General features: G+C 55.0%; 9 protein-coding genes across 9 annotated transcripts; 6 read left to right on the plus strand and 3 right to left on the minus strand.

The window, feature by feature from the left end:
* Positions 1-155: 155 nt before the first annotated feature.
* Positions 156-713, minus strand: JCM15063_002185 (uncharacterized protein; the record flags this gene model as incomplete). Its single annotated transcript, XM_076678088.1, has 1 exon — positions 156-713. The coding sequence occupies one exon, from the start codon at positions 711-713 to the stop codon at positions 156-158; it is 558 nt and encodes a 185-aa protein (XP_076534686.1).
* Positions 714-1,849: 1,136 nt separating this feature from the next.
* JCM15063_002186 (uncharacterized protein) lies at positions 1,850-3,824 on the plus strand (the record flags this gene model as incomplete). Its single annotated transcript, XM_076678089.1, has 11 exons — positions 1,850-2,029; positions 2,253-2,270; positions 2,340-2,360; positions 2,424-2,493; positions 2,561-2,662; positions 2,731-2,753; positions 2,821-3,219; positions 3,286-3,367; positions 3,434-3,494; positions 3,566-3,618; positions 3,688-3,824. 11 exons carry the CDS (start codon positions 1,850-1,852, stop codon positions 3,822-3,824), a joined length of 1,146 nt encoding a protein of 381 aa, XP_076534687.1.
* A 295-nt stretch (positions 3,825-4,119) lies between these two features.
* JCM15063_002187 (uncharacterized protein) lies at positions 4,120-5,798 on the plus strand (the record flags this gene model as incomplete). Its single annotated transcript, XM_076678090.1, has 2 exons — positions 4,120-4,188; positions 4,236-5,798. The coding sequence occupies 2 exons, from the start codon at positions 4,120-4,122 to the stop codon at positions 5,796-5,798; spliced, it is 1,632 nt and encodes a 543-aa protein (XP_076534688.1).
* Positions 5,799-5,893: 95 nt separating this feature from the next.
* BER1 (Ber1p) lies at positions 5,894-7,145 on the minus strand (the record flags this gene model as incomplete). The annotated part of the gene is made up of 5 exons (XM_076678091.1): positions 5,894-6,168; positions 6,236-6,464; positions 6,539-6,637; positions 6,708-6,889; positions 6,965-7,145. 5 exons carry the CDS (start codon positions 7,143-7,145, stop codon positions 5,894-5,896), a joined length of 966 nt encoding a protein of 321 aa, XP_076534689.1.
* Positions 7,146-7,794: 649 nt separating this feature from the next.
* JCM15063_002189 (CFEM domain-containing protein) lies at positions 7,795-8,581 on the plus strand (the record flags this gene model as incomplete). The annotated part of the gene is made up of 5 exons (XM_076678092.1): positions 7,795-7,871; positions 7,947-8,109; positions 8,176-8,267; positions 8,333-8,398; positions 8,470-8,581. 5 exons carry the CDS (start codon positions 7,795-7,797, stop codon positions 8,579-8,581), a joined length of 510 nt encoding a protein of 169 aa, XP_076534690.1.
* Positions 8,582-10,025: 1,444 nt separating this feature from the next.
* JCM15063_002190 (uncharacterized protein) lies at positions 10,026-10,814 on the plus strand (the record flags this gene model as incomplete). Its single annotated transcript, XM_076678093.1, has 5 exons — positions 10,026-10,102; positions 10,177-10,339; positions 10,411-10,502; positions 10,566-10,631; positions 10,703-10,814. 5 exons carry the CDS (start codon positions 10,026-10,028, stop codon positions 10,812-10,814), a joined length of 510 nt encoding a protein of 169 aa, XP_076534691.1.
* Positions 10,815-11,429: 615 nt separating this feature from the next.
* Positions 11,430-16,675, minus strand: JCM15063_002191 (uncharacterized protein; the record flags this gene model as incomplete). The annotated part of the gene is made up of 7 exons (XM_076678094.1): positions 11,430-11,513; positions 11,580-11,897; positions 11,962-12,069; positions 12,135-13,288; positions 13,363-13,548; positions 13,619-14,863; positions 14,932-16,675. 7 exons carry the CDS (start codon positions 16,673-16,675, stop codon positions 11,430-11,432), a joined length of 4,839 nt encoding a protein of 1,612 aa, XP_076534692.1.
* A 140-nt stretch (positions 16,676-16,815) lies between these two features.
* Positions 16,816-17,960, plus strand: JCM15063_002192 (uncharacterized protein; the record flags this gene model as incomplete). The annotated part of the gene is made up of 4 exons (XM_076678095.1): positions 16,816-17,159; positions 17,240-17,372; positions 17,447-17,579; positions 17,650-17,960. 4 exons carry the CDS (start codon positions 16,816-16,818, stop codon positions 17,958-17,960), a joined length of 921 nt encoding a protein of 306 aa, XP_076534693.1.
* A 328-nt stretch (positions 17,961-18,288) lies between these two features.
* PRP8 (U4/U6-U5 snRNP complex subunit PRP8) lies at positions 18,289-26,424 on the plus strand (the record flags this gene model as incomplete). Its single annotated transcript, XM_076678096.1, has 15 exons — positions 18,289-18,363; positions 18,487-18,708; positions 18,799-20,382; positions 20,457-22,254; positions 22,327-22,506; positions 22,582-22,688; positions 22,764-22,804; positions 22,866-22,997; positions 23,064-23,483; positions 23,597-23,618; positions 23,683-24,479; positions 24,543-24,930; positions 24,995-25,816; positions 25,885-26,318; positions 26,391-26,424. 15 exons carry the CDS (start codon positions 18,289-18,291, stop codon positions 26,422-26,424), a joined length of 7,056 nt encoding a protein of 2,351 aa, XP_076534694.1.
* Between the last annotated feature and the right edge of the window lie 1,102 nt (positions 26,425-27,526).

The following is a 27,526-nucleotide window of genomic DNA, read 5'->3' on the forward strand; positions in this document are numbered from 1 at the left end:
ACAAGTTTTAGTCACTTTCGATCGAGAGCTCACGCTGGTCTTGCAGCGAGTGTGTACAAACTCCAGCCGGGACTTTTTTCTCTGGAGAATCAAGAGAAGCGATCGAGCAAGCTTCTTTCATTTCTTTTCATTCTTTCTCTGGGCTGAGTGGCTAATTAAACTGCTCCGCCGAGACTTCCCGTACTAGCACGTCGTTCCAACTTCCTCGCTTTGGATCGTGTGAGACTCGAAAAGAACGCAACTGCAAGCTCAGGGTAACTCGAATCGGCGATCGTAGGTTTCGGGAGCAACGCATGTCGAGCATGACGATGGTGTGAGTGAGAGTGGTGGTGGTGATGGAGTTCGAGCTTGAGTAGAGCAGGATCATGAACGATACAGGCAGGCGAAGTGTACGGATCCGAGGTTGTCGATTCGCTTTTGCTTTGTTCTTTGTCGACAACATTCTCGGATCTACCAAACCCTCCAACGGGTGTTTGCTGACTGTCGTTTGCTCCTTCTTGCCCAGACTCGCTGATTTCAGAAACAGCGTCATCCCGAAGTTCGACGCTCAACAAGCTCTGGCTCGAAGTGGTCCTAGAGGGTGTCCCGGCCCCGCTCGTGCCCCAATCGCTGAACGCCGAGCTCGGAGCGTCATCGTGACCGACGTGCGCAAGTCGAGACGTCGAGGATGTAGACGAGGTCGTGACTTCCAAATATCGAGGGTAAAGATGCATATTGGTTGAAAACTCCGTGGGAGGTACAGTGCGAGCATGAACCCGGCTCTCAGCGATCTCGTCCGCGAGGTTTGGCACATCAGCGGGGCTCGCAACGAAATTATGGTGCGGGCTAGGTTCGAATAGGATCTTGGGCTGTTCGAAGCGAGGGTTGCGAATATGCAGATCGACAGGTTTGTCAAACGCGATCTCGAGGACGGCAGTTTGTGTTGACGCAGAAGGGCTCAATGTAACGCCGGGTCGACGGAATGAGAGCGAGGAAAGGGAGAAGATCGGCCGGTGGCGTAAAGGCGGAGTTTCTGTTCAGCGAGGCACATCCATCAAGCTTTTCGTTCAGGCGTTAGTCAAGCTTGCATAAACGAACCTGACAAGCTGCTCTCTTCGGGGACTCGAACGCGAGACTCCGCGACGTTGTTGTCGCGAGCGTGCCAACTTGGGCGTCGGTGGAACACACTTGACACTCTACGTTTGAGCGGGTTCGTCATGTGGGTTCTGGCAGTCCTTGGAGGTCTCGTGCCGGGACGGGAAAGCAAACAGGGCGGGATCCTGTCGTGTATGGAGTTTCGGATGTATCGGTTCAGACTTTGAATTGTGACTAAGCAGTGGCGCGCACAGATCGCCTCTCCGATTCCTTCTGCCACGCAGTCACGCTAGATGAGCGAGATCAGCTCCAGCACACGTGCGTCATAAAATGGCGCTCAGTAGACGAGCGGACATCGGCTTGGGCTAACTAAAGCAGGCACAAAAACATTTGAGAAGCAAAAGAAGAATCCGACTTCTCGGGATCGAACCGAGGACATTCAGATGATTCCATAACCAATTACAGTCTGACGCTCTTCCAACTGAGCTAAAGTCGGGATACGCTTATCAGGCGGTCAAGTTTACTGATTATATCCCAACATACTGTTTTTGCGTATATATGGATCAAGCCGCTCGGAGCAAGGTTAGACTCGCTATTCGGAGCGTGACAGTCACCGCCAGGCTGCGACTGTGCGCGAGACGCGAGTTCGAAAAGTTTCGTCCCTTCGGAGCTTCGTCGGGAGCGCGAGCGCCGCAAGACTTCCCTTTGATCACCTTCTCGCTTTCTCAAGCCTATACCGCTTCGGACGCCTGCATTCGAGCAAGCCCGTGCCAAGATGAGTCGGCAAGAGTATCAGCGCGTGCCGAACGAGGAGACGATCGAGATGAAGGACAGCAGCCTGAATGGAGGATCCTCGAACGGACCATCCCCAGCACTCAAGACCTCTAGCGAGCCGCCGCCAAGCAGGGCCATGGTCATCTTCAGTGTCCTCTTCTATCTCGTCGCGGCCATCGTCGTACGTGATCTCTCCATTAGTCGATGACTGTCTCGTCTTCCCTCGCGCGCGTACCTCACGCGATCGCGGCATTCGAGGGAATGTGCATCGCGACACGTGCATGATGGTTGGGGATGCCTCGCTGGCACGCGACTTCTGCACTTCAGCCGTGAAACAGCGAAAAGCCCAATTCAGACCCGCCGAGGCTTCGAACTGATCTCCTATCGCTTGCTCACTATCGCAGATGATCATGGTCAACAAGGTAATACTGCTCCTTTATACACTACTGTGATCTATGAACTGACAATATCGCTATTGGTCGCATTAAAAGTGGGTCCTGGTCAAAATCAAGGTAAACATTCCTCCGCATCGGCGCTTTCGTGCTCGAACGAATTAACGCATCCCCTTCGTACAGCTCCCTCTCTTCTTGCTTTTCTGCCAACTTGGCATCGCGGTTATCCTCCTCCAGCTATGCGCGTTGTTTGGTGAGTGCACGCGAGAATCAACTGACACAGAAACAGACGAGACTAACCTCGTTTCTATTCGGTTTAGGCTACATGAAATTACCGCGCTTGGACGTAACGACCTGCAAAGGACTCGCTCCCCTTATCGCCTGCAACGTGCTCGGACTAGCGTTCAACACTTATTGCCTCCGTGAGAAACATATCTCAGCGGGTTCTGGTCAAGCGAGGGTCTCGCTGACTCTCAGTTCACTCCCGCAGAATATGTTGATGCATCCTTTTACGTGCGCCGCTCCCGTCGCGTTGCCTGAAGAAGCGATCCGCTGACCATTATTGCTTGTCGCAATACAGCAAATCGCTCGCGGTCTCGTCCTCCCCTTCACCGTTTTCTTCTCGTGGTACCTCCTCTCGACTCGCTCGTCGCCGGCGACTCTTGGTGCGGTCGCGATTGTTTGCCTCGGCTTCATGTTCGGCGTTTCGAGCGAGAACCTGCACACTTCGGCCCTCGGCATCTCGCTCGGAGTTGCATCGTCGGTGACGACTTCGGTGCACGCGATTGTCGTCAAGCGGTCGCTCAGTGTCGTCAGCGGTACTCTCGACCTCGCATACTACAGCAACCTGTTGTCTGCGCTCGTGATCGCCCCGTTCGTACTGCTCTCGGGCGAGATCTGGACCGTGCTCGACATGCTCCTTGGAGACGGAGAGGGTGCCGCGGCATTCGGCACGTTCATGACCGGCGCTGCTGTCACCGTCAGTCTCGATTCTGAACCCGCTGTATTGACGAGCGCGTGACTGAGAATTTACTGCTCGCGACAGGGTGTTTTCGGCTTCTTGATCTGCATCGCCGGATTCCTGAGTATTAAAGTCACCTCGCCCATCTCGCACATGATCTCGGCGGGTCAGTCGTTTTCCTTTCAAGCGATCGTCGGCTTGAACTGACCCTCTCGCTCTCGTCTGCCATCAGCTGTTCGAGGAGTGCTACAGACTTTCCTTGGCATGTGGGTCTTCGACGACCAAGTCACTGCGTGAGTTGTCTGCCCATACCTGCATTCCTGTTCCAGAGGAGACATTAAGTCTCACGCATCTGACCCGACAGTGGCCGAGGTTTTGGCATCATGTTTATTCTCACTGGATCCGTGTACTACGTCTGTAAGCTATCTCGACTGCTTCTGCATTGACAATGGTCGTCCACAACTGACAGAATACGCTGTCAACTAGACACAAAATCGCAAGAACAAGCCCCGGCTCGACCATCGAATCTTCCTACCTCTGCCGAAGCTCCGCGACCGTCCCAGGTCACTGCTGGTCAGACTCCTGGTCTCGCGTACGGACAGCAATTCGCTCAATCGCGATAAGGGAAGGACTAGGTTATTTCGGAAAATTAGATGGCATTAGCACACGGCATTTGACCCTTTTCTGTTCCGCGTTTGCTTGGGTTTCGGCTGCATTATAAGGCGTATCAAAGCAGACACTCTTTTTCAGTGCAAACGGAGATTTCCGCCTTCTTTGGCAGCCGGCCGGACCTGAGTATATGCCGGCACGAGACTTGCGCGCGCGCTCGGCAGAATCAGCACAGCCCGGACAAGGCTCGTCTCTCCCCTCTTTCTCTTCCACGCATCACTCGATTGTCGAAAGAGGTTCTTCACACGCATGACACGACCGCCGCCCGGCCTAGTGACTTCGGTCAAAGAGGCGAGTCTCCCGTTCACCGCGCGCCGTGTTACGCCACTGACTGTTCCGCCCTTGTTCTTCCTCTGTCGATGTAGGCCGCGAGCCGTGCGATCAGTACCTCTTCTAAAGGAGGTGCTTCGAAATTAGCGAGACCAGCCCTCAAGTTTCAGCGCCCCATCAAGCCACAAGCAAGGAACGCAAGCACCCGCACCGCCCCACCGCCACAAGATTCACCGTCCTTCCTTCGACTCCTGTACGATGGGGTGTTCAAGTCGGTCCAATCTGCAGCGATCCCAAGACCGGGTCCGTACTCGGCCCATCGACTCGCGCCCCGATCGTCTACCCCCGCTGCATTCCGACAAGCGACCACCTTCTCGTCTGCTCGACCTCGCCCTTCCTCGAGGTTTGGACCTACCCCTCGTCCTGCGGTTTATCCAACCCAGACTTCCCAGCTCGGTCTCGGTGCAGCTCGCAAATTCTCCTCGAGTGGCTACGCCGTGTTTGAGAACGTCGTGCACAACGCGCCGATCGCGTTGAGGGCACTCGCAGACCAAGGCAAGGACGGTCTCGACGAACGCAAATGGCGTAAGATCCGTAGGGAGATTAGGAAGCACGAACGGACCGATGTCAAGGGCAAAGGCAGGATCGAGGTTCCGCGCATGCAAGAGAATGTGAGCGCCGAGTTCGCCGAGTACTTTGGTGCTCGCGCTTTGACCCAGCAGCGTCAAGGCTCGTCGTCTTCTGCGGCCGAACCCATCTCGCTCTTCCTCGTCCTCGACCCCGAAATCGCTTTCGCTTCGACCTCGTCCGCCTCGACCGACTCACGCCCGGCCAACGCGACGTTTGACGCTTCCTATCGTCTGCTCCCTACTGCCGCTCTCAACTTGCTCGAAGAATTCACCCAGTCGTACACTTCACATGCGAATCGACTTCGGGGATTGATCAACCGCCTCTCTGCCGCGGGATTGCTCGACGACCCGTTGAGCCTCGAGGCTAGCATCTGCGTCGAACAGCACAGTGGGAAACGGATCTGGAAACTCGTCTTCAAGGATGGGCTCCTGACACGGAGCAGACTCGAAAGTGTACTTCGTGGCACTTCGGCAAATGCTCGCACGAGCTGGGAATCGAAGGTCTCGAGTTGGAATGGTATGCCCCGCTTGGGCAAAGGCGAAGGTGAATGGTGGTGGATTCAAGGTGGATCACAGGATCAATCTGCATCCCTCGACGTCGATCTCTTGGCAGACCCGGTTCCATCCGTCTATCTCCACGACTCGCCCTTGTCCTCCTCGCTCTATCCATCTTCCGCGTCTGATTCACCGCCCCTTCCGTCGTTCGTCCTTCCCGACCCTCAGTCAACAGCAAGCGTCTCGTCTCTCGAACTGTCCCCTCCTTTGTCACCTTCACTCGAACCTACCATGTGGACTTCGTTCACTTCCGAGTCGCCCGATTTTGCGTTCGGAGAACCCGAGTTTGAAGATTTCGATGCGGTCGAATCGTGGTCGAACCGGTTCGAGGACGAGGAGAGCGTCACGGACGAATGGAGCAGCGCCGGGAGCGTTTTGCCGGAATCAAACGCTCTTGACGAACAAGATGGCGTCAAACAGTTTTTGGAAGAGATCGAAAGCGAGAGGCGGCGACTGGGCGATGTTTGGCGTTGAAAGTCCCTGCGGTTTTTGCTTTTCCCTGGCACTCTTTTCTTTTTGGTTCTCCCCCATCTTGTCTTGTCGTTTGATAGTTGATTGCTCATGTGATCCTAGTCCTGATTTTTTATGTTGGTTTCTGCTGACGAGAGCTCGAGACGCTGCATGGCTTGGATCGATTCGTCTAGCTCGACATTCGGTTCTTGTTCTCTTCCATTCGTTTCGCGAGGTTCTTCTACAGTCGTTTCATGGCTTGTTCCCTCTGGCAGTTCGCCGGATCGAACCGCTTCATCAATCTTGGCCATGTCGACCCATTCGAGTGCGAGGTCGTTGAACGCTTCGAGGTGATCTTTGGTCTTGGGCAGCGGGACAATGTTGAACAGGGGTGCTGTAAAGACCATGAATATCAGTGTCTACTGGCATGCTTGTCGTACAAGAAGACGGGCGTCTTGTACCTGCTCTCCGGATCCACCGCATCCCGCCTTCGAGTTCCCCCAATTCACCCGCACTCTGCACAGTCGTTCCCGAGTAGGTCGGATCTTCGTACAGGTCGAGTCGGTTCCCGAAAATGATCATCTTGGACAACTGCGTGGCGGACCAGTTCTGTTCGATGAGCGAGTTGAACAGGAATCGAGGTCCATGCGGGATGTACAGGAGAGTCGGTTTCTCGAGCTCTAGCGGGAACTGCAAGCGTGATTGCGATAGTGTGAGTACAGGTAGATGGACATGGTGGGGACACGATGAGCGGGATTGCATACTTCAGAAGAGAGGACTTTGTGACCTTGTTGAGTCAGGAAGGATGCATCTTCGGGCGAGAACACGGGATCGTAGAACGTGACAGGTTCTTCCTGGTCGACCTGACCCAATGAGGCGACTTGTGTTGAGACGGGAACAGGAGAAGGGGGGGAAGACCTGAGAGCTACTGACCTCTGCGCCGAGTTCGAGCAAGAGTCCCTTCAAGAGGAGGTACTGGTCCTGCGCCTTGGTCGATTCGGACACGCTACCGAGTCCAAGACATACGACCGATCGTGGCGGTGGACATGCACTGGTAGACGGCACACTCGAGTCGGGTTCCGGGGTTGAATGAGCGAGCGCATCGCGCAACAATTCTATCCTCAGTACGGACACGTCTCAATCAGCTTGTTCTCTCTTTCCACGCACACGACTCGGAGAGGAAGACATACGACGACAATTCTGTACGTAGCCAGATCGGGTGAGCGCGTCTTCACGTGCAGCGAGTTTCTCGTCCAAAGTTCGCTCTCGGTACCGGTTCTTGCCCTTGCGGTTCTTGGGCGCACGTGTCGGTTTCTTGTAGGTGACCGAGGTGAAGCCGTCGTCTTCAGCAGCTGCAGTCTCGGCGGACATGGCGAGTTGGAGAAAAGTCAAGGCATCGCAGACCTCAGACATCCCGTTGTTCTCTCATCCTCCGCCAATTCGACTTGACGATCATGACACAGAAAGTCTCAGGCCCGAAGTTCAAGCCATGCTCTCCCTGCTCGACGAGTCCGACATCTCTATACATCCGATGTCGATCCTTCATCGCCTCATCGCTCAACGACTGCTAAGCCTCATCAACCGTCCGCCGTGACCAGCTCTGGCCCTACAGCGCTTCCCGCAAACGACCTTGATAGCAACAATGTGTGATCACCGCATGTGCTTTGCTCCGGTGTGTCTCGCTTCTGTCGCCTTCGCCGTCGCGACAAGCTTCTTCTACTACAGTAACGATACGCGCACTGCTTTGTTAGCTGCGAGTGGAATCAGTGGACGCTTGCGCCAAGGTGAAAGGATTGACCGCTTTCGATCACAAGTCGAATGTCTCACCACTCGCCCTTTGTTCTCCCCGAAACAATCAACACAAAGACGCTGCGTGGGGTTCGGAACTCTCGCTTCCAGGACAAAAAGGACATGGCTTGGCTCGGATGGCTCTCCTCCAACTCTGTAGCTCTCGCTTGTTCTCCCGCTCTTTCAAGCTTCCGCCGCTTCAAACTATTTCCGCTCGCTCGTCTCGCTCACCATGCGCTCCTTCACCGTATTTGCTGCCATCGCTGCACTCGTTCCGACAGTCTTTGCCCAAACTAACGTTCCAACCTGGTCTGTCGGATTCATCTCGAGCGTCCTGGCCCGCCTCCTGTTCGAACTAATGTCAATTCCAACCTGAACGATCAGCGTCGTGACATGTATTGGAGACGCTGCAGCTCGCACGTCGTGCCAGTCGACAGACTCGCAGTGCCTGTGCTCGTCGCAAACTTTCCTCGAAGGAGTCAGCGCGTGCATGCAAAAATCTTGCAGCGCCGAAGACTTAGCGTTCGGCATCAAGTTTGGCGAACAGGTATGACGACGTCTCGTGTTGAACTTACGTTCTGGGATGCTGACGTTGCCTCCATACGGTCGCCAGTACTGCGCCACTGCTGGAGTTTCTGTGACCGTACCGACAAACGTTGGCGGCGCGATTCAGATTACGGCTGCTCCGACCGCCACGGTTGATACGTGAGCAGATCCCATGCTCGCCAGGCTCCGAAATGCGTCGAGCTGATCCATTTGCGTGGTTGCAGTACTTCTGCTTCTTCTGCCATTTCTTCGGCTGCCTCTTCCGCCTCGGAATCAATCGCTGCCTCTGGGTAAGTCTCGCAACCCCGAATAATTTCCTGTCTCTGCGTCGTCGATTGATCCGAAATTGTCTGGGACACAGAACTGCTCCCACTACCGCCGCTCCAGCTGCATCTCCCACCAGTGCCGCCTCTTCGCTCTACTTGAGTGCACCTTTCGTGCTTGCAGGCGTCGCCGCCGCCCTCATGTTGTAGACTGGGATGTCGGGAATATTACTATTACCAAAGACCGAGGGCTCATCGTCACATCGACTCTCCTACCCTGTGAGCTCTGTGTTGCAGGGCAGCTGATGAAAAAACGGGCTAGCGATATCTTTCATTGCATCGTATGCGCAAGGGGCTCGTGCGTATACAGAAATTTGATCGCTTGGGCCTTGACCTCCCTCAACCCTTCTTCTCGTCACGCAAGGCGACGCCTACAGTATGCTCTCTAGTGTCTCTAGCGCGGTATTGCAACTCGTTATGGCTTTCAGATTCAGTCCCCAATTCCGAGCGACCGATTACGAAGCATGGCAAGGCCTACAGTATCACACCTACTCTAGGCCAAGTCTCCTCCAGAGCGCGCTTTGAGAACGACGCGACTGAAGCTTACGCATGACGAGGCGCCTCTTTACGCACCAAGGCCCTTGACGAACGCATTTTCTTGTTGCCGCTCGAGCTCGCCTATGAAACATGGAAGGATTTTGGATTCCTCTCCACCTCGCGTCTTTCTCCGGAATGGCCCGTACAGTACTGTGCTCTGGTACAGAGCCAAAAGAAGAAAAAAAGTTCAAGCAGTCCCGTGGTACCGTGGTCCCCTTCGCTGGATTCGCTGGGCGACTGCGTCCCCTGTCGATGACGTCGCTCTGACCGCCGGGAGCCTCCGCAGGACAAGTCTCTCAGAGCCCATCTCAGTGGGACAACCCCGTCAATACAGCACAGTAGCTTATTGACACGCTCCTGTACGACTGAAAGCAGCGTTCCGCTCTTCTGCGAGGCGGGATTCCGATCTCGCCATCTCGCTTTCTAGAGTCGCTACAGAACTGCAGATCACGAGTTTATACAGTACACGGTTTTGTGTATTCGTATGCCACGCAACGTCAACGGAAAAATCTAAAGGCGAGTATAGAGAGATTTGGAGAACTGCTAGGGTAGGCTACTACCGTAGGGTACCCGGTACATGGGGCTCAAGATACCGTCAAACAAAAACCGCGGCATGACTGCCCCTTGCATCCGCAGTGATCAGCTTTCGGCCTTTCGTGTTTCCCGCAGATGACCTTTGACAACGACAATGTGTAACCACCGCGTGTGCTTTGCGCTGGCGTGTCTCGCTTCTGTGGCGTTTCGCGGGCGCGCCAAGCTTCGTCTATAAACGAGCGCACGCTGCTGAGCTAACTGCTAGATGGAGTCAGTGAACGCTTTTGGGCGAAAGGGTTGAGCGCTTTCGATCCGAATGTCTCACCACTCGCCCTTTGCATTCTCCCCGAAAAGGTCGGCAAACAATGACGCTGCGTGGGGTTCGGATCTCTCCGCAGGACGAAAATGACTTGGCTTGGCCGGGATCGCTTTTCTGCAACTCTGCAACTCTCCGCTTGAGCTTGTTCTCCCGCTCTTTCAAGCTTCCGCCGCTTTCTATTTTCGCTCGCTCGTCTCGCCCACCATGCGCTCCTTCACCGTATTTGCTGCCATTGCTGCGCTCGTGCCGGCGATCTTTGCCCAAACCAAAGTGCCAGACTGGTTTGTCGAATCACCTCGAGCGACCTTGCCCATCTCCTGCTCGATCTGACTTTCGCATCAATCTGATTGATCAGTGTTGTAAACTGTATCGGAGAAGCTGCAGCTCGCACGGCGTGTCCCCCGACCGACGCGCAATGTCTGTGCTCGTCGCAAACTTTCCTCGTTGAAACTAGCAAGTGCTTGCAACAATATTGCAGCTCTGCAGAAGTAGAGTTCGGCTTCCAGTTTGGCCAACAGGTACATCATCCTTCTTTGCGGGGATTTCTCTCCATTCAAGGATGCTGATTTTGCCTCGAAACGATGGCCAGTACTGCGCAAGCGCCGGAGTTTCAGCGGTCGTACCCACAACCGCCAACGGAGGGACTCAAATTACGGCGACTCCAACCGCCACGGTTGATACGTAAGCAGATGACTTGCTCGACAGGCTCAGAATGCACACAGCTGATCCAATTGCATGTTACAGTTCTTCTGCTGTTGCTGCCATTTCTTCGGCTGCCTCTGCCGCCTCGGAATCCATCGCTGCCTCGGGGTGAGTCTCGCAATCTGAATGATTTCCCGTATCTGCGTCGTTGCTTGATCAAAAAATCGTCCGGAACGCAGAACTGCACCCACTACCGCCGCCCCCAGTGCTTCTCCTACCAGTGCAGCCTCTTCGCTTTACGTGACTGCACCTTTCGTTCTGGCAGGAGTCGGCGCCGCTCTGATGTTGTAGATTTGGGAATACCTTATACACATTGTCGGGAAAGACTCGAATGAAGCTGTAAATACTTATGCTCTACTTGCTCATGCTCATCAGCCAGAGTCGCTCGAGGTGTTTTGTCTGAATATCGTCATTCGAGTTATCTTGCCCTCGCTACTGTCGCCCAATCGGAATTGTATTCCCTCTTCTAGCGAGACCATGCGGGCGAGACGGCTCAAGAGCCAGATGAGGGCACCGACAGTGCGGCAGAGATTACCTCCCTTAATCTCATCCTGTCATCTCGCAGGATTATCTCAAACCTTCATGGTAGACGCTGAAGCTTGATCCGCATCGATGTGAGCGACCGGTGCTTTGAGAAAAGAACACATTTGTGGCTGCGCCGGGACCCCGAATCTTTTGTCGCTTCGCGCATTCGGGGCCACCGGCTTACGAACGTTTTGTAAGTTGGCCAGATCACAATCACAGTGGACTAGTCCCGTCACACAAGTCAGAATTTATGGTGTTGCTCTTCTCGACTCTGAACTTGGTTTCCGAACAACGCAGATACTTCTTCCTGATTTCACAATGTAACTCACAGACAAAAAAACAATGTAGCAGACCCGTGGAAAACAAAATAGAATACGAGCGCTAGTGACCAACTTTGGCAATGAGACGACGGGATTCGGCAGGAGTGAAATGGAGGATGACGCCGAGTACCGCAATAAGATGTGGCTGCAGATTGAAAACAGATTGTTCAGTCATCGCGATCGATGGGAGATCAAAAGGGCAAGGACGTACCCTCATCTCTGGCTTTTCGAGGAATTGCAAGATCACGTTGCGCAAATATTCAAAGTTGAGAGCTTCGTCTGCCGAACCGTTTGCGCGAGCGTTTCCAACGAGTCCGCCCGTCGCTCCACTCGCGAGCGATGAAACACTGGCTGATGGTGAGATCGCAACGCTCGACGGAGTCATCGCCGCTTCTGGCGTGCCTGCGTTGTTGTTGTTGCTGCCATTCCCGGACGAGGCAAAGGACGAGAAATACCCGACTCCAGGGTGACGCTGCTTCTCTGACAGGAGGACGCCAGACTGCAACTTTCGTAGCTCTTCGCGAAGGGTCTAGGAAGTGCATACAAGACGCTTCAGCATTGGCTTCAACACAATGCAATGCCAAAGAACCTACCTTGTTGTTAGATCGCAGAGTCGACTCCTTCGTCTGGACGTCTTCAAGACGAGCCTCGAGCTCTGCGGACCTTTGCATTCGATCGCTGAGCTCCTCCCTGACGGCAATCTATGGGGTGAGAGATCGTGGCGTTAGTGCGAAATATCTCCGGCTGGAAAGGACAGTAAAAGTACCTCGGCACTGGCAGCCTTGTCGGCATCCTCCTTGACCGACTTGAGCAGCTCTTCGAGGTTCTTGAGTCGCTTCTCGAGGTTCGCCTTGGCTTTCTCGGCGTCGGCGATCTTGGCCTCCTGCTTTTGACTGCTTTGGACACTCTCGGCGTAATCGAGATCCTTCTGTGCAAGAGCAGCTCGCATTCGTTCAACTTCTTTGAGGCGATCCTGCATGTTGCGGCCCATCTCCTCCTCGGTCTCCTGACGATCCTTCTCGAGTTGCTTCGCTCGCGACTCGAGGTCCCGGATGCGAGCTTCGTGCCTAGTTTCGGTTTCGGCGAGAAGCTTGCGAGCGTTCGAATCGTCCCGGTTCGTCTCCCGTTTCGAGCGCTTAGCTTCATCGAGTTCGTCGACGAGAGCTGCGATGCGGTCTTTCGCCTCTTGCAATTCGTACTCGATTTCGCCCGATCGTCCTTTCAGGACAGACTCGTCGGCTTTGAACGCCTCGATCTCTTCGGTCTTGCTCTGTGCCTCCTCGAACAACTGGTCTCGGCTCTTGGTGAGATCCTTGACAGCTGCTTCGAGTTGGGCGATCCGGGCATCCTTCGCAGCGATCTCCTTCGCCTGCGTAGCCTTGAAGTGAATTGCGTCCAATTCAAACTGACCTCGCTTCGAGACAGCCTCCTTCTCGTATCGCTCTTTGAGGCCTTGAGCTTCCCGTTCGAATCCGCTGCGGAGCTTGGTGATCTGCGCCTCATGCGCTGTACGAAGACTGACAATCTCCTTGTCGAACCTGGCACGGTCAGTCTTGAGCGTGTCGAGTGCATCCTTTTCTGCTTTGCGTGCCTTCTCGAGTTCCTCGTCATTCGTGGCTTTCTCTTGTTCGTTCTTGACAAGTTTCTGTCGCAGCGCTCGGAGCAAGCTGAGAGCTTTGACTCGCTTCTCCTCCTCCTCTTTTGCAACGAGTTTCAGTTTGTCGTACTCGACCGCCGCCTTCGAAATCTCTTGTTTCGTGTTTTCGGCAGCTTTTTCGGCAGCTGCGAGTTTGTCGTTAGATTCCTCCAACGCGGTGTTGCGAATTGCGAGCGAGTCGCGCAGGGCGTCAATTTCGGCTTGTTGCGATTGATGTTCGAGTCGGTGAGTCTCTCGCAGCTCTTCCACCTGTGACTTGCGCTCTGCTCGAATTACCAGAAAGTGATCAGCTGCGGCACTCGGCACCTCTCTTGAGAGGAAAAGAGCAGAAACGCACGGTCGAGTTGTCCGGCCATTCTCCGCACCTCGTCCATACCCATGTCCGCCTTTGCTTTTAGATTCCGCAGTTCTGCACCGAGCGCTTCGGTGTCGTCAACGGTCGAGATTGAGGGAATGAGAGCAGAAACCAGGGAATCGAGCGACGCTTTGAGTGTCTGGAGTTGAGCGTGAGCAGCAGATAATTCTAGGGAGAGGATGTTTTTTGTCAATGCCGGAGACTAGCGTGAGCTCAAAGATCAAACGACAGGACGCACCGGCAAACTTGGGTTCTTGTGATAGCGTGGCCGACTCGCTTGCGGAAGATACGGTAGACGTTTCAGGCTTAGCATCCACCTCGAGCTGACGCGTCTCGGATGTTTGGGAATCGAGGTGAGTAGGTTCTGCAGATGTTCTGGTGCCGTCCGCTGTTGTTGGTTGGCTTGCACGGTCCGAGGTTTTCTCCTCTGGAGATTTCTCAGCGACATCCGGCAGGCTGATGGAACCCGCGACAGACTCGTCCTTGCTTGGAACCGGCGGCACATCTGTCTCTTCATCTTGTTCCGGTTCGATCTCGGGGGATTTGACCGCGACAGCTTCCAGAGGCTCTTTCGTAGGTTCCTCCGCGTCCGGTGCCAGAACCTTGGCGTCCTCCGTCGTACTCGAGGGTTTGGCGGTGTCAAGACTGACTTCTGAAATCACGTCCTCGGGAGAGTCCGAGGATGCTGCAGCTTGTTCGGGCTCATCGCTCGGTGGTTCAACTTCTCGCTCGACAGTATTTGGCTCGTCCCCAATTGACGGGATGGTTTCGTTCTCGTACGATTCCTTTCCGTCGCCGACCTCCAGTGATGATTCGGTGGGCCGTTCCACCCGCTCGTCCTCGACTTGCACAGACACGAGCGGATCAGCCTCAAGATTTCGCTCATCTTTTTCCAGCTCGGTCTCGACCTCTTCAGCAGCCGGGACTTCCGTTTGATCTTCTTGCTCTGCGTCGATCCTCTCGACCTCATCAACTGTCTTCTGATCATCGCTCGCCTCAAGTGGTGTTTTAACCTGATCCGCCAGAGTCGATTCGGTTTCGAGCTCGACCGACGGTTCCTCCTCTTGACGCTGCTCGGGTTCATCGAGGAGTGCATCGGCAGTAACGGGATCAGTGGATAGTGTCTCTTCTCCCAAACCTAATTGCTGAGACGACTCGGGTTGCTCGATCAGAGTTGGCTCAAGAACAGGCAAAAGATCTTGGCCCGATTCCTGCTCATCGGTTTCAGTCGACTCCGATTCCGTTGGGTTCTCGATCGCGACGGATTCTTCTGGACTTGTCTCAATAGGTTCGGTGGATTGAGCAGATTCGCCTTCCGCTGAAACTGGCGATTTCTCAGAGTCCGCCTCCTGTAGAGGGCCAGGATCGCTAGCAGTAGGAGGCACGACCTCGGAATTGACGAGATCTTCAATATCTTGAGGATACTCCGAAGGTCCGACTTCGTCAGGATCGGAAATGAGCGTTTCAGACGACATAGTTTCGGCTACGAGAAATGACAAGACAAATCAGCTATCTCGGTTTCGCGTCATTCAGGTAAGGACAGGAGCGTACCGCTAGTCATGGGAGGAGTCGATGGGAGGAAAGGTTCAGAAAGCGGGTTGAGCATTTTCTTCGAGTTGGATGTCGTTGCGACTGGTTCCTCCAGAGCCTGATCCACAGAGAACTCTGTGGTCTGACCCAACAGGTCGCTCTCGGTTACTAGCGCAGGCTCCTCGCTGGATTCTGGTGCTGGTGCGACGACGTTGTCCGCATTCGTCGCTTGCTCTGAAGGCGCAGGTACCGGTTCCGTTGTGGGTTCTTCAATGGATGCCTGCTCCAAAGCTATCGGAGCTAGTTCCTCGGTCTCGCCGGCCGACACTGCGTGAGAAGTTTCATCCGGTTCTCTTTCTGTTGCTTGTTCTTCTTCGGTTGCGTCCGCTTCGCTTGCGTGCTCAGCGGCTTCCTCCTCGACCAGGAGCTCACTGTCCGAGGTTGTCTTGTTGGTCACTTCTTTCTCGGTTGTCACCGGCGTTTCCTTGTCGAGAAGTACCTCCTCTGGAGTGTGGCCGTCACCCTCGGAAATCGCTTGCGGATCCCTCGTGTGCTCGACAGAATTCTCCGCAGCAATTTCAGACTCGTGTTGTGTCTCTGACTCAGAAGCTTTGGCTGGAGGATGCAGACAAGTCTTGTCCTCTTCATCGACAACAGGTGTCTCTTCCTCTTCAGCTTCGGCTTCGACTTCTGGCAGATCCCATCCATCCTCTTCCTCGGGTTCGAGGTCATCGAGTGCCTTCTCTGGTACTTCAGCTTCGGGCAAATCGAGACCCATCGTGATGGGTCGAGGGGTGTCGGCCGAGAGATCAGTTTCAGCATTGGCAGACTCCTGTTTGAGAGCTGCGATCATTGGAATGTCTCGATGCTTTGAAAGGGACGAGAGATCCTCTTCGGTGATCAGGTTCTCCGAAGCAGGCGGAGCTGGACCACCAGGGACGTCCGAAGTCGAATTCGAGGCTGTTGGGTCAGATGAAGCGGACGAGGCTTGTTCTAGCGAGCCGAGATCGACGAGGATATTCGAAGAGGTGGATGGGTCTGCCAGGGCTTCGATGTCGGCTGAATCGTCGCCGCCTCCGACTCCCCAAGCATCTTCGTCGTGTTGGTCGTCCTCGATTTCTTCCTTGACCGGGGCAATGTTCGATTGCGACTCGCCAATGGTAGTCTTTGTAGGGTTTGTGGACTTGACCTTTTGTTCGTCGTCGTCGTCGTCCACGAGGTTTACGGGGGCCTTCTTCGCCGGTGGGACCAATTCTTGCTCGTCGTTCTCTGTCAGGTCTGCGAGTTTGCCCTTTCCTTTATCTTCGAGTTCGCGTTCCTTGATACTGTCGGGTAGGCTGCGCACGCTGTCCATGCTCGTCGTTCTGCGTGCAGTCGGAGATGCGGTCGCCTGTGCTGCCCCACCGTCCAAACTCGCACGTGCGGCATCGAAACTCTGCCTCCCTTTGCGCAAACTCGCTCTCAAACTCGAGAGGGCCGAATCGGCGAGCTGTGAAGCCGACTGTTGTGCGTTCGAGAGACTCGTAGGGGACAGGGGCAATGAGATGCTAGATCCCGAAGCGCTCCTCGTAGGGCTTTGGTGCGTCGTGATTGATTGCGGTGGTCGCCTCGGACTCGAGTTCGGTGCTGGACCAGCGGGAGAGGCAGGCTGTGAAGTTGACGCGGGCAGGACAGGTGGAGTGACAGCTGCGAGCGACGATTCGAGGTCGTGCAGCGACTCTTGGAATTTGTCCTGCAACGACTTGAGGTTCAAGTTGGCCCACATGTCATCAGCGGTTACAGGCCGAGGGTCGTCGGGCGGTAGGCGTAGTGGGGGAAACGCGACGCTTGGAAAGTGAGAGCCGCGCTTTCGGAAGGTCGTTAATTATAACAGTTCGTTCAGCTCTCAACACTCACTTGTTCACAATGGCACGGGGGAAAGGTACACCGAAGCGAGCTCAGGTAGACCCAGACTGGTCACCGACATCTCCTGCACCTGGATCGCCATCGCCTTCAACTCCGCAGAGACGCAACCCAGCTGCGGCCTCGACGACTCACTCGCCGCGGACTGCCATCTCGCTATCGCAGGCCCAAGCTCCCGACAAGCCGACGCGAGGGCCTTTGCCTGCGACTGCCGAGACGACTTATCATCAGCGCCTGCGGGCCATCTTGGTCGACTGCAAGAAACTCCGGAGGCAGTGGAACGAGCTCGTCATCAGAGGACTCGTAGGAAGGGTCAGGGCAGCGATCGAGCTGTGGGTCGATGTCGAGTACGCGGGTTTTTTCCTTCTCGAAACTTGACCTCGCGCAGGGTTCGGTTCCAGACTGACTCTCTGTGCTGCGGCGTCAGATCCACGATGAAGCAGGTTCACGAGATGAAGGCTACAAACAAGTCGACCCAAGTCAAAGCAGGGTACCTGTTTGCTCAGAGTGCCAAGCTGAGCGATCAACTGGATGCGGTTGAAGCCGTCTTCACCTCTCTCGCAAGTCTCCCTCTCTCTCGCCGGGTCGTCCTAATTCGCAAGAAGGGGTCGAGCTGACACCATCGTATCTTCAGTCGGAGGTACATACGGCAATGTTACAAGTCGTCGAGAGAGCCGAGTGGCTCGTCGTCGAAGCCGCCAAGACGCGAGGGACCTTGTTCGCGTTTCGCGAGCCCATGTGGGTCACTTGGCCGCTCAGTCGCTTCGGTGAGTATTCTTTCGAGAGCCACTTATCAGATCCTCGGGAGTTGACTCGAACTGTAACTGCTGTCGACAGCGGACGGAATCGCTTCGCTCTCGCAACCCTACACCTCTTCTCTCACCCTGATACGACGATTGCTCGACACGCTGACAACGTTCCCACCGTTGCCATCACACCTCGCTCCTGAAGCTCGGTCGAGTGGAGCGAAGTCCACGTCGACCGCGCTCGAGGACAAATCTCGACCACGCCCCACGTCTGAACAACTCCAGGCTTCTCTCAGCCTCCTCGCCGTGCAACCACTTTTGCCTGGAAAGCAAGGGGACTGGGGCAGCGAGGGATGGGAAGAACTGTTGAGCGTCGAAGTGGGCGGCTGGGGCGAGAAATAAAACCCTCGTTCTCGGCTCAATATCACCCAGCTCAAAATCACCCAGAGGTTTCTTTCGGATGCTCGAGCGATTGTTGTTGTACACTTGGCCGTCTCACCTTGCAATATAGAAACGAACCCTGCAGGGTTGCCCCTAAAACAACGACGAGGAGAAATTGCTTTCGAGATTCAGACATTCTACAGTGATGAGCATACCATGGAATCGTATTCGAGTCACAGCAATTACGATAGAGTGCAGCGCAGTGTACGAGGAACGATGATTGTGAGGACGAGGCGAAAGTGTTTCAAAGTGCAGCCACTCACACCTCTCCACCTCCACCACGCCCAACATGGCAGGACCGCCGCCAGGGTTCTTTCCCCCGACAGAGGGGATGGGATCGACCCTACCCATGCCAATCTACCAGGTCAGCGCCCTCCCCACCCTCCCGCGAGTTCTCATGAGATCCCGCTCGCGAGTCCTCGATCTCGCGCGCGCGCTGTCTCGGCATCACTGACGCGTGCGCGCGCCCTTCACTTGCTGTCAACAGGAACCGCCTGCGATGTCGCAAGAGCAACTCGAGCAAAAGTCCCGCAAGTGGCAAGCGCTCCAGGCGAAACGATTCTCGGATCGCAAGAAGAAGACCGCGTTCGTCGACACGGGCAAGCAGCAGCTCCCACCCGAGCATCTGCGCAAGGTCATTCGTGACCATGGTGACATGTCGAACCGCAAGTTCAGGCAGGACAAGCGCGTTCATTTGGGTGCACTCAAGGTGAGTAGTTGGCTTCCCTCAGCATCGCCTGGGTCAGACTGCGCAAGTCGACGATCGAGCCCTGACTGACAACTCGCCTGCTGCCGACAGTACGTTCCTCATGCGGTGCTAAAGCTGTTGGAGAACATGCCCATGCCGTGGGAGCAAGTGCGCGAGGTACCCGTCATCTACCACATCACGGGTGCGATCACATTCGTCAACGAGGTTCCCAAAGTCGTGCCTCCAGTCTACCACGCTCAGTGGGCGACCATGTGGCTCGCGATGCGACGCGAGAAGCGAGACCGTCGGCACTTCAAGCGTATGAGGTTCCCTCCGTTCGACGACGAGGAACCTCCACTGGATTACGGAGACAACGTGCTCGACACCGAACCCCTTGAAGCAATCCAGCTCGAGCTCGACGACGAGGAAGATGCGCCGATCCTCGACTGGTTCTACGATTCGCGCCCGCTTCTTGACACTCCGCACATCAACGGTTCGTCGTACAAGATTTGGAGTCTCGACCTCCCTCAGATGTCGGCGCTGTACCGGTTTGGTCGCACTCTCCTGTCCGACTTTACCGACAAGAACTACCACTACCTGTTTGAGCCGAAAGCCTTCTTCACGGCCAAGTCGCTCAACGTTGCGATTCCCGGTGGACCCCGCTTCGAACCTCTCTTCCGTGACGCGGATAATTTTGACGACGACTGGAACGAGTTCAACGACATCAACAAGGTTATCCTCCGTCAGCAGATCCGTACCGAGTACAAGGTTGCGTACCCGCATTTGTACAACTCGCGTCCGCGTGCCGTTCACATCGGTTCCTACCACGAACCGCACAACCTGTACATCCGAACGGAGGACCCAGATCTGCCAGCTTTCTACTACGACCCGATCATCCACCCCATCTCCTCGCGAGGTGTTGCTGCGAAGAACGAGGTCACCTCGCACGAGGACACGGTCTTCCCTCCCGACTTTGACGATGTCGAGGACGACTTCACCGTTCCCGAGGGCTGCGAAGCGTTCCTCGAGGACGAGGAAATCGAGAGTGACCGAACGGCCGACGCGATCGCGCTCTGGCATGCTCCTTTCCCGTACAACCAGCGCAGTGGAAGGACCGTCAGGGCTCAGGATGTGCCCCTCGTCAAGGACTGGTACCTCGAACATTGTCCTCCGAACCAGGCGGTCAAAGTTCGCGTTTCGTACCAAAAGTTGCTCAAGTGCTACGTCCTCAACCAGCTCCGACACCGCAAGCCCAAGGCACAAACGAAGAAGTTCTTGTTCCGCCAGCTCAAGGCGACCAAGTTCTTCCAGACGACGACGATCGACTGGGTGGAAGCAGGTCTCCAAGTCTGCCGCCAAGGTTACAACATGCTCAACCTGCTCATTCACCGCAAGAACTTGAACTACCTCCACCTCGATTACAACATGAACTTGAAGCCCGTCAAAACACTGACGACCAAGGAGCGCAAGAAGTCTCGATTCGGAAACGCGTTCCACTTGTGTCGAGAGATTCTCCGACTCACGAAGCTCATTGTCGACTCGCACGTCCAGTACCGCCTCGGCAACATCGATGCGTTCCAGCTCGCCGATGGTCTCCAGTTCACGTTCGCGCACGTTGGTCAACTCACGGGAATGTACCGGTACAAATACAAGTTGATGAGGCAGATCCGCATGTGCAAGGATCTCAAACACGTCGTGAGTAACACTTTCCTCTTTCATTCTGGTCAAGCATCCTCTCATGTGGCTGAACAATGTCTTTTTGCGGCTAGATCTATACCCGCTTCAACACTGGACCAGTCGGAAAGGGACCTGGTGTCGGTTTCTGGGCACCTGGATGGCGAGTGTGGCTCTTCTTCCTGCGAGGTATCGTCCCGCTCCTCGAGCGTTGGCTCGGCAACTTGCTCGCACGTCAATTCGAAGGTCGCAACTCAAAGGGTGTCGCGAAAACGGTCACGAAGCAGCGAGTCGAGTCGCACTTTGATCTCGAACTGCGAGCGGCCGTCATGCACGACATTCTCGACATGATGCCTGAAGGCATCAAGCAGAACAAGTCCAAGACGATCTTGCAGCACTTGTCCGAGGCATGGCGATGCTGGAAGGCCAACATCCCGTGGAAGGTACCCGGTATGCCTACCGCGATCGAGAACATCATCCTCCGATTCGTCAAGGCCAAGTCCGACTGGTGGACTTCGGTCGCGCACTACAACCGCGAACGTATTCGTCGTGGTGCAACGGTCGACAAGACCGTCGCCAAGAAGAACTTGGGTCGTCTCACTCGCCTGTACCTCAAGGCTGAACAGGAGAGGCAAAACTCGTACCTCAAGGATGGACCGTACGTCTCTTCGGAAGAGGCAGTCGCGATCTACTCTGCGACGGTGCACTGGCTCGAGTCGCGCAAGTTTGCCCCGATCCCGTTCCCGCCCTTGTCGTACAAGCACGATACGAAGCTCCTGGTCCTCGCGCTCGAGAAGCTCAAGGAAGCGTACAGTGTCAAAGGACGACTGAACCAGTCCCAGCGAGAAGAGCTTGCGCTCGTCGAGCAGGCCTACGACAACCCGCACGAGACGCTCTCTCGCATCAAGCGACTCTTGCTCACGCAGCGTGCGTTCAAGGAAGCAGGAATCGAATTCTTCGACACGTACGACAAGCTCATCCCGTGTTACGACATCGAACCCATGGAGAAGATCACCGATGCATACCTCGACCAGTTCTTGTACTTTGAAGCCGACAAGCGAGGTTTGTTCCCGGCGTGGATCAAACCTGCCGACACGGAACCCGCACCGCTTCTCGTGTACAAGTGGTGTCAAGGTATCAACAACCTGAACGAGGTGTGGGAGACGAGCGAGGGCGAATGCAACGTCATGATGGAGACGCAATTGTCCAAGGTGTACGAGAAGATCGATCTCACCCTCTTGAACCGACTCTTGCGCTTGATCATGGACCACAACTTGGCCGACTATTGTACCGCCAAGAACAACATTGTCCTCACGTACAAGGACATGTCGCATGTCAACGGCTACGGAATGATTCGAGGTCTCCAGTTCTCGTCGTTCATCTTCCAGTACTACGGTTTGATCCTCGATCTCCTCATTCTCGGACTCTCGCGAGCGAGCGAGATGGCCGGTCCTCCCCAGATGCCCAACAACTTCCTCCAGTTCCGCGATACTGCAACCGAGACTCGTCACCCGATTCGTCTCTACTCGCGTTACATCGACCGAATCCACATCATGCTGCGCTTCACGGCCGAAGAGTCGCGTGACTTGATCCAGCGATACCTCTCGGCGAATCCGGACCCGAACAACGAGAACTTGATCGGCTACAACAACAAGAAGTGCTGGCCTCGTGACTGCAGGATGCGACTCATCAAGCACGACGTGAACCTCGGTCGCGCCGTGTTCTGGGACATCAAAAACCGCCTGCCTCGTTCGCTTACAACGATCGAGTGGGACGACACGTTCGTGTCGGTCTACTCGAAGGACAACCCACAGCTGCTCTTCTCGATGAGTGGATTCGAGGTTCGGATCCTGCCCAAGATCCGTAACGTCAACGAGCAGTTCACGCTCAAGGGTAATTTGTCCTACTGCTGTCGCACTGCTTGCTCTGTCTTGTCCCGCTGATCTTTTTGTCGAAATCCTGCAGACGGCGTGTGGCAACTCGTTGATGATTCCACCAAGGAGCGAACCTCGCAAGCGTTCTTGCGCGTGAGCGAGAAGGGTATTGAAGCCTTCAACAACCGAATTCGACAAATCCTCATGTCGTCCGGCTCGGCACCGTTCTCAAAGGTTATCAACAAGTGGAACACCGCCATTATCGGTCTCAGTGAGTCTCTCGGCATGCGCTAGATATAGCAATGTGACCGCGTCTAGACTGACAACCCGTTTTCTCTCGCTACAGTGACCTACTACCGCGAGGCTGTCATTCACACTCATGAGCTCCTCGATCACCTCGTCAAGGCGGAGAACAAGGTGCAGACTCGTGTCAAGATCGGACTCAACTCGAAGGTTCGTCATTTCTTTCCTCGTCTTCTCCTGCGCTTGCCAATTCTGATGGCCTACATTCTTCTGCTGCTTTCATAGATGCCTGCTCGTTTCCCTCCAGTCTTGTTCTACTGTCCCAAGTATGTCAACTCAACCGTCACAGCCAGATTATCAAGCTGACACATTCTATCCGCCTTTCAGGGAATTGGGAGGTCTCGGTATGCTTTCGATGGGTCACATTCTCATCCCTGCTTCCGATCTTCGCTGGTCTAAGCAGACCGATACCGGAATCACCCACTTCCGCGCTGGAATGGGTGGAGGAAACTCGGAAATGTAAGTTGTGGCCCTTGGCTCCCCTCCCTGGTTCTCAAGAGTCGAACTTACGCAGCCTGTCTACAGTCTCATCCCGAACTTGTTCCGATACATTCAACCCTGGGAGGCCGAGTTCCTCGACTCTGCCCGAGTCTGGTCCGAGTACGCCCTCAAGCGCAAAGAAGCCAACGCGCAAAACCGACGACTCACCTTGGAGGATCTCGAGGATTCGTGGGATCGCGGTATCCCTCGTATCAACACGTTGTTCCAAAAAGATCGTCACACTCTTGCGTACGACAAGGGATGGCGCAACCGAGTCGAGTGGAAGCAGTACCAACTCCTCAAGCACAACCCCTTCTGGTGGACAAGTCAGCGTCACGACGGAAAATTGTGGCAACTCAACAACTACCGAGTCGATGTGATTGCTGCCCTCGGTGGTGTTGAAGGTATCCTTGAACACTCGCTGTTCGCCGCGACTGCTTTCCCGACCTGGGAGGGTCTCTTCTGGTACGTCATCCCGTACCTCGATCTCCCCTCTCCCTCGACTTCCCCCTGTTCTCCTCGATCGTGTCTTGGCCTCTCGCAATTGTTCCCGATACTAATTCGCGCTCGTTATAAAGGGAGAAGGCGTCTGGGTTCGAGGTCGGTGTTTCGCTGCATTGCTGTCCTGACGAGCACGACGCTGATGATCTCTGTCGAAATATAGGAAGCCATGAAGTACAAGAAGCTCACAAACGCCCAGCGTTCCGGTTTGAGTCAGATTCCCAACCGTCGTTTCACCCTCTGGTGGTCGCCGACGATCAACCGTGCCAACGTCTATGTCGGTTTCCAAGTCCAGCTCGATCTGACGGGTATCTTCATGCACGGCAAGATCCCGACGCTCAAGATCTCGCTCATTCAGATCTTCCGTGCGCATTTGTGGCAGAAGATTCACGAGTCGGTCGTGATGGATTTGTGTCAAGTCTTCGATCAAGAACTCGAGGCTCTCCAGATCGAGACTGTTCAGAAGGAAACCATTCACCCTCGTAAATCCTACAAGATGAACAGCTCTTGCGCCGACATTCTCCTCTTCTCGTCGTACAAGTGGAACATCACTCGCCCCTCGCTTCTCACCGATTCGAAGGACGTGATGGATGGCACGACTTCGGCCAAATACTGGCTCGATGTCCAACTCAGGTGGGGAGACTTCGATTCGCACGATATCGAACGATACACACGTGCCAAGTTCCTCGACTACTCCTCGGACAACATGTCGATCTACCCTTCGCCGACCGGTGCACTCATCGGTCTCGATCTCGCGTACAACTTGCACTCGGCGTACGGAAACTGGATTCCCGGAATGAAGCCGCTCGTGCAGCAGGCCATGGCCAAGATCATGAAGGCGAACCCTGCGCTCTACGTCCTTCGAGAGCGCATTCGCAAGGGTCTCCAACTCTACTCGTCTGAGCCGACCGAACCGTACCTCAACTCTCAGAACTACTCGGAGCTCTTCTCGAACCAGATGTGAGTAAGATTCGCAAGCTCTTGAGAAAACTCTTGCTGATCCCACGGTGATTCTTCTTTCAGTATCTGGTTTGTCGACGACACGCAAGTCTACCGAGTCACGATCCACAAGACGTTCGAAGGTAACTTGACGACCAAACCCATCAACGGAGCCATCTTCATCTTCAACCCTCGCACGGGTCAGGCCTTCATCAAGATCATTCACACTTCGGTGTGGGCTGGTCAGAAGCGTCTCGGTCAACTTGCCAAGTGGAAGACTGCCGAGGAAGTTGCCGCCTTGATTCGTTCGCTCCCCGTCGAAGAACAGCCCAAGCAGGTCATCGTCACTCGCAAGGGTATGCTCGACCCGCTCGAGGTGCATCTCCTCGATTTCCCCAACATCGTCATCAAGGGATCAGAGTTGCAATTGCCGTTCCAAGCTTGCATGAAGCTCGAGAAGTTCGGAGACCTCGTACGTCTCTTTCTGTTCTCATTACTCTTGCTCCGATAACTGACGCTTGCTACCCTTCTCGCAGATTCTCCGAGCGACTCAGCCACAGATGGTGCTCTCGAACATGTACGACGACTGGCTCAAGTCGATCTCGTCCTACACTGCCTTCTCGCGTCTCATCCTCCTCCTCCGTGCTGTTCACGTCAACAACGAGAAGGCCAAGATCATTCTCCGACCCAACAAGACGACGATCACCGCGCCTCACCACGTCTGGCCGACCCTCGAGGACGAGGAATGGATGCGTGTTGAAATCGCCCTCCGCGATCTCATCCTGTCCGACTACGCCAAGCGAAACTCGGTCAACACTGCTTCGCTCACCTCGTCGGAAATCCGAGACATCATCCTCGGAATGGAAATCGCCGCGCCATCGATCCAGCGTCAGCAGATGGCCGAGATCGAAAAATCGACCGAGGCTGCTGCTCAGGTTACTGCTGTTCAGACGAGGACGACCAACATCCAAGGAGACGAGATCCAGGTTGTCACGACGACTGCCTACGAACAGCAAGTCTTTTCGAGCAAGACCGATTGGCGTATCCGAGCCATCTCGGCAACCAACATTCCCCTGCGTCTGCAGCACGTCTACGTGACCAATGACGACGTAAAGGATGAGCTTCCGACTTTCGTGCTCGCCAAGAACGTCATGAAGTCTTTCGTAACGTCGGCCGATCTTCGTGCTCCGGTCGCCGCGTACCTTTTCGGTGCACCTGCCTCCGACAATGCACGTGTCATCGAAGTCAAGGCTGTTGTCATGGTTCCTCAGCGCTCTTCGCAACGCTCGGTCGAGCTCGTCAACGACCTGCCGTCCCACCCACTCCTTTCGGATCTCAAGGTCGTCGGCATCATCTCGGTAAGCTTGGATCCCATAACTTGCCAAGAGAGGGCAAGTTGCTAATCCGTCCTGTTTATTATTATCAGACTCAAGCTCAGGAGACCCAGTCGTTGACCCCGAATGATGCTGTCCTGTTTGCCAAGTTGATGGCTCAACACCAGGAGATCGACGGAGCTTCGATCATGCTTACTGTCGCGTTCACTCCTGGATCCTTGTCGCTCTCTGCCTACGCCCTTACCCCGAAGGGATTCGAGTGGGGCCGCAACGCCGACCCGAACAGCCCCGCAGGGTACAACCCGGCTTCCATGGTCGACCGCGCTCAGCTCCTCCTGTCGGACCGCATCCTCGGATCGACCTTTGCTCCTGTCGGCGACATCTGGTCGTACAGCACGGGACTTGGAGCGGCGTTCTCGCCGACGATGCCGTATGGCGTCACTCTGGTCGGACACCCGTTGCCGTACTGGCACGAGCTTCACCGACCCAACCACTTTGCTTCTTTCGTCGCTTCGGCTGACGATGGGTACGTCTTTTCTTGCGCGTTTCTGTAATGTCGCGTAACCTCGTGCTAATCACTCTCCTCTTGCGCTCACAGTGTCGAAGCGGACATGGATGATCCATTCGCCTAAAAAAACCCAATCCCTCAGTTCTCGGTGGGCATTGTCTGTTAATCTTCCCGTTCTATCTCTCGTAGTATCTGGGCCTAGTCACGTTGTATTGTATGAAAAGTATGGCCCTACCCCTGTGTCTCTTCACCGCGAACATCACTGCCCTTGCGAGACAAAAGCTCTTACACGCGCAACAAAAAGTATCCCGATCGGGACGCAAGCTGCCAGCGAAGCCGGCGACAGAAACGATCAATGGAGAGGAGCCGGCGATGGAGTGAAACAAAAAAGAAAGAAATCCGACTTCTCGGGATCGAACCGAGGACATTCAGATGATTCCATAACCTATTACAGTCTGACGCTCTTCCAACTGAGCTAAAGTCGGGATTCGCATGTGCAGCCACGCTGTAATGACGTGTATAAGCCAAACAAACATTGATCGCTTGATCCAGCGTGTTCTTGCGCTGATCGTAGGCTAGACCTCAGACTTGCCTTCGAGCCGCAAATCTATCGCTTTCTGGCGCTGAGATGTCTTCAACGTGAGCCGCTGCGTAGTCGTCCAGGACGATCGAGAGCAAAGTCGGATGAGCGCGGACCGTCAAAAACGTTGAAAGGTCTTCCCTCCGATACGACTGACGCAAGAGCCTACGCTGCAAGTACTAGGGCGTTCGTCCTGTCTAAACATCTTGTCACGTTCCCGAGCTCGATCACTAGGGCCATCATCACGTACGCTCCGGACGACAACAACCGTTTCCCCATGCCATCATTAAGTTTCAAAGTCCCATTCCTTGTGTAGATCACCGACCGAGCTCGCCCTCTACACGGAGCCACGATAGTCCGCTGGCTGCAATCGCTTTGCAGGAGCAGGAACTGCGAAACTCAAGCGTTACCGTTGCTACAACCTTTCCCGTACGGCAAAAGATCGAACCTCATCACTGTCTTGATCAAGGGTTCGTGCGACTAGATTGCAACCTCAATGTTATGGACCATCTAGGAGATTGTTGTAGCTGATACGGGCCCCGGGAGCCATAAGACCGCACTATTCACCATGGAGTCAAGCTGGGCGTCAGCTTCTCTAACGAAGCAGCAGTGCGAGAAAGTATCGCAATTCTTCCAGCTGACGGGA

This window comes from Sporobolomyces koalae, assembly GCF_050403365.1.
Source record: "Sporobolomyces koalae JCM15063 DNA, S_koalae_JCM15063T_v1_ctg12, whole genome shotgun sequence".
In the NCBI taxonomy this organism is placed as follows: Eukaryota; Fungi; Basidiomycota; class Microbotryomycetes; order Sporidiobolales; family Sporidiobolaceae; genus Sporobolomyces; species Sporobolomyces koalae.